General features: G+C 47.5%; 1 protein-coding gene across 1 annotated transcript; it reads left to right on the top strand.

The window, feature by feature from the left end:
- Positions 1 to 3,823: 3,823 nt before the first annotated feature.
- Positions 3,824 to 4,319, top strand: LOC132590879 (paired mesoderm homeobox protein 2A-like; the record flags this gene model as incomplete). The annotated part of the gene is made up of 1 exon (XM_060263811.1): positions 3,824 to 4,319. A coding segment is annotated over one exon (441 nt), but the record flags the coding sequence as incomplete, so codon positions are not given.
- Positions 4,320 to 4,688: the final 369 nt, after the last annotated feature.

The following is a 4,688-nucleotide window of genomic DNA, read 5'->3' as shown; positions in this document are numbered from 1 at the left end:
CTATCTATCTATCTATCTATCTATCTATCTATCTATCTATCTATCTATCATCCATCCATCCATCCATCCATCCATCCATCCATCCATCCATCCACCCACCCACCCACCCACCCACCCACCTATCTATCTATCTATCTATCTATCTATCTATCTATCTATCTATCTATCTATCTATCTATCTATCTATCTATCTATCTATCTATCTATCTATCTATCCATCCATCCATCCATCCATCCATCCATCCATCCATCCATCCATCCATCCATCCATCCATCCATCCATCCATCCATCCATCCATCCATCCATCCATCTATCTATCTATCCATCCATCCATCCATCCATCCATCCATCCATCCATCCATCCATCCATCCATCCATCCATCCATCCATCCATCCATCCATCCATCTATCTATCTATCCATCCATCCATCCATCCATCCATCCATCCATCCATCCATCCATCCATCCATCCATCCATCCATCCATCCATCTATCTATCTATCTATCTATCTATCCATCCATCCATCCATCCATCCATCCACCCACCCACCCACCCCACCCACCTATCTATCTATCTATCTATCTATCTATCTATCTATCTATCTATCTATCTATCTATCTATCTATCTATCTATCTATCTATCTATCTATCTATCATCTATCTATCATCTATCTATCATCTATCTATCATCTATCTATCTATCATCTATCTATCATCTATCTATCATCTATCTATCTATCTATCTATCTATCTATCTATCTATCTATCTATCTATCTATCTATCTATCTATCTATCTATCCATCCATCCACCCACCCACCCATCTATCTATCATCTATCTATCTATCTATCATCTATCTATCTATCTATCTATCTATCTATCTATCTATCTATCTATCTATCTATCTATCTATCTATCTATCTATCTATCATCTATCTATCTATCTATCTATCTATCTATCTATCTATCTATCTATCCATCCATCCATCCATCCACCCACCCACCCACCCACCTATCTATCATCTATCTATCTATCTATCTATCTATCTATCTATCTATCTATCTATCTATCTATCTATCTATCTATCTATCTATCTATCTATCTATCCATCCATCCATCCATCCATCCATCCATCCATCCATCCATCCATTCGATTTATATCCCACCCTCCCCTGACAGGCTCAAGGCTAACAACAGTTAAAACATTAATAATTAGCAAACCTAGACTATTAACAATAAAATATGTAATAAAACATTTCCATCCATATCAACGATCCCCAATCCATTCATTAAAGTCCAAGAGGGCAGGTTTCTGATTTCCATTATATGACTTCAGTGAGACTGTCGGTGCTGTAAGGTAATAGCCACCTCCCCCTGACCGTTGAAGGCGAGTTTGAATAATTTGGTTTTCCAGGCCCTGCGAAACTGCGGCATGTGCCGCAGGGCCCTGATGTTTTCAGGGAGGGCATTCCGCAAAGTGGGATTATTATCGAGGATGCTCTGGCTCCGGTGGTGGATAATTGAGCTTCTTTGGGTCCAGGGATTTTAAGGAGATTTTGAGACCCTGAACGTAGTGCTCTCTGGGGTACGTATGGGGAAAGGCGATCCCAAAGACAGACAGGTCCCAGGCCACATAGGGCTTTAAAGGAATCCGGAACACCTGCTTCAAATCCTCTTCTAGCATCGGGGGCTCCGACCGCATCTCTCAACCAAAGGCAAAAGCTCAGGAACAATACCAAAACATTTCTGCTGCATCAATAGGTTGCAAAAAGCTGCAAAACCCACAAGGTTCTTTTGCAGTGCGTCCAAAGACTGCACATAGAATTCCCAACGGACGATGGCCTCCTCAAGGCCTTTTGGAGTTTAGTGCCATTTTGAAATCTCACTGGAGACTTTCCGTCCCATTTGTCCGTCAGGGGCAGTTTTGGTGGAGTCTTCTGTTAAAAGAACAATGGAACGAACTCTGGATATGAAAACCTCTTTGGATACAAGCGCTCTTCTGCACTTTGCGCTTCATTGGACGTAAACCTCTGATGAGGATTTGTGTGCGCTTACGTGCATTGGATAAATTGTTATGAGAATTTCTTACCCATTGCTGAAGTCATATATAAGTTGCGTGTTAATATCACTTTATTTAAAATTGACAAATTTGGTATTAGTTGTTATTAGCGGCTTCGTTATTGCAGTACTGCAGTCCTAAGCTCTGCTCACAACCTGAGTTCGATCCCGGCAGAAGCTGGGTTCAGGTAGCTGGCTCGAGGTTGACTCAGCCTTCCATCCTTCCGAGGTCGGTCAAATGAGTCCCCAGCTTGCTGGGGGGAAAGTGTAGAGGACTGAGGAAGGCAAGGGCAAACCACCCCGTAAAAAGTCTGCCGTGAAAACGTTGTGAAAGCAACATCACCCCAGAGTCGGAAACGACTGGTGCTTGCACAGGGGACCTTTCCTTTCCCTATTGCATCACGGTATTTCCCTGTTCTTAGCCTCCAGGTGGGGCCTGGAGATCTCCTGCTTTTATAACCGATCTCCAGCTGGCAGAAATCAGAAATGGCTGCTTTGAAAGGTTTACTCTGTGGTACCATGCTGAGGCCCAGGCCTTTTTTTGTAGCAGGAACTCCTTTGCGTATTAGGCCAGACCCCCCTGATGTAGCTAATCCTCTTGGAGCTTACGGTAGGCTCTGTAAGAAGAGCCCTGTAAGCTCTTAGGGGATTGGCTACATCAGGGGCATGTGGCCTAATATGCAAAGGAGTTCCTGCTACAAAAAAGCTAGGGTTGGCAAGTCCCGCGCAGCCTCTGGCCGGGGACTGTTTTTGTGTGGAATGATGTCACTTGCAAGTGACGTCACTGCGCCAGCGACATCGTGCGCCGGCCGCTCTAGGAGCTTCCGGGAAAACTCTATGGTTTCCCCAGACGCTCTAGCAATTTGGGAGGGAAAACTCTATGGTGAACATAAGAACATAAGAACATAAGAGAAGCCATGTTAGATCAGGCCAATGGCCCATCCAGTCCAACATGTGTCACACAGCGGCCAAATATATATATATATATATATATATATATATATATATATATATATATATATATATATACACACACACACACACTGTGGCTAATAGCCACTGATGGACCTCTGCTCCATATTTTTATCTAACCCCTTCTTGAAGGTGGCTATGCTTGTGGACGCCACCACCTCCTGTGGCAGTGAATTCCACATGTTAATCACCCTTTGGGTGAAGAAGTACTTCCTTTTATCCGTTTTAACCTGTCTGCTCAGCAATTTCATCGAATGCCCACGAGTTCTTGTATTGTGAGAAAGGGAGAAAAGTACTTCTTTCTCTACTTTCTCCATCCCATGCATTATCTTGTAAACTTCTATCATGTCACCCCTCAGTCGACGTTTCTCCAAGCTAAAGAGCCCTAAGCGTTTCAACCTTTCTTCATAGGGAAGGTGTTCCAGCCCTTTAATCATTTTAGTTGCCCTTTTCTGAACTTTATAGTGCAATAGAGTGACGTCATCATGTCAGGGGAGGATCCCCCCCCCCCGCCAGCCCAATGTGGGCCGGCAGGTTGGGAACCTCCCAGGCGGGGAAATCCACGCCCGGCCTGGGAACGCGGCAACCCTAGCTGAAGCTCCTCCCTTCCCCAAACCGCACCCTCTCCTGGCTCCACCCCTAAAGTCTCCAGGTATTTTCCAACCCAGACCTGGCAACCCTATTTGCGGGGCCTTTCTACAGAGATCAGCGGTAGCCCCCTCCTCCTCTGACCGCATCCTCCATGCCAGCCTGTCTCTTTTTTCACTCCCTCCTCTCCCTTTTGCCCCAGGTTTGGTTCCAGAACCGCCGTGCCAAGTTCCGCAAGCAAGAGCGGGCGGCGAACGCCAAAGGGCAGAACGCCGGCAATGGCGGCTCCTCGTCCGGCAAGAAGCCCGACCCCCGCTCGTCCTCGGAAGACGACGAATCCAAGGAATCCAACTGCAGTCCGACCCCCGACAGCACCGCCTCTCTGCCCACCGCCGCCAACCTGAACAGTCCCGGCAACAGCCTGAGCCCGAGCCCTGGCAGCGGGCAAGGCCTGGGCCCCAGCCACACCAGCCAGGCCCTGAAGGCTCCCCTCTGGCCCGGCGTGACCACCAGCAACGGGGCCACCAACGCAGCCGATCTCCTGAAGGCTTGGCAACCGGCTGAAGCCATGCCGGGGCCTTTCTCCGGCGTGCTTTCCTCTTTCCACAGGAAGCCCAACCCCCTCAAGGCCAACCTCTTCTAATTCGCCCGCTCGATCGGAGCAACACAGACATTGCCAGTTCTGCTAGGTGTCCCACAAAGTACGGTCCCCCGTCTGTGGCTGGTTGCGTCCACGTGGCGGGCAGGCTTACCCTGAAAGGACACAACCTTGAGTGACCCTCCACCACCGTCTCCTTCATGTGTGTAGTCATTTCTAGGCTGTCCGACTGTATCAAACTTAACCAAACGTGCATCGTCTCCTCACACAAAGTCTTATCAGGGACAAGGCCTGACGATCTCATCACCGATCCATAATTCTGTGTGGAAAAGTCTCCCTCACAAAATGGCTGCCATCCAATTCTTCCTCCCGAGTCACTCTTCCTGTGCGGAAGGAGCAAGGCTTCGGTTCTTCGACAACGTCTACTCGCTGCTGTTGCTAAAAAGGAGAACCAACTTCGGCCCTCCGT

Source organism: Heteronotia binoei, unplaced genomic scaffold, assembly GCF_032191835.1.
Source record: "Heteronotia binoei isolate CCM8104 ecotype False Entrance Well unplaced genomic scaffold, APGP_CSIRO_Hbin_v1 ptg000945l, whole genome shotgun sequence".
NCBI classification, from domain to species: Eukaryota; Metazoa; Chordata; class Lepidosauria; order Squamata; family Gekkonidae; genus Heteronotia; species Heteronotia binoei.
Note: the sequence above shows the minus strand (reverse complement) of the source record. Positions and strands in the feature narration are given on the sequence as shown.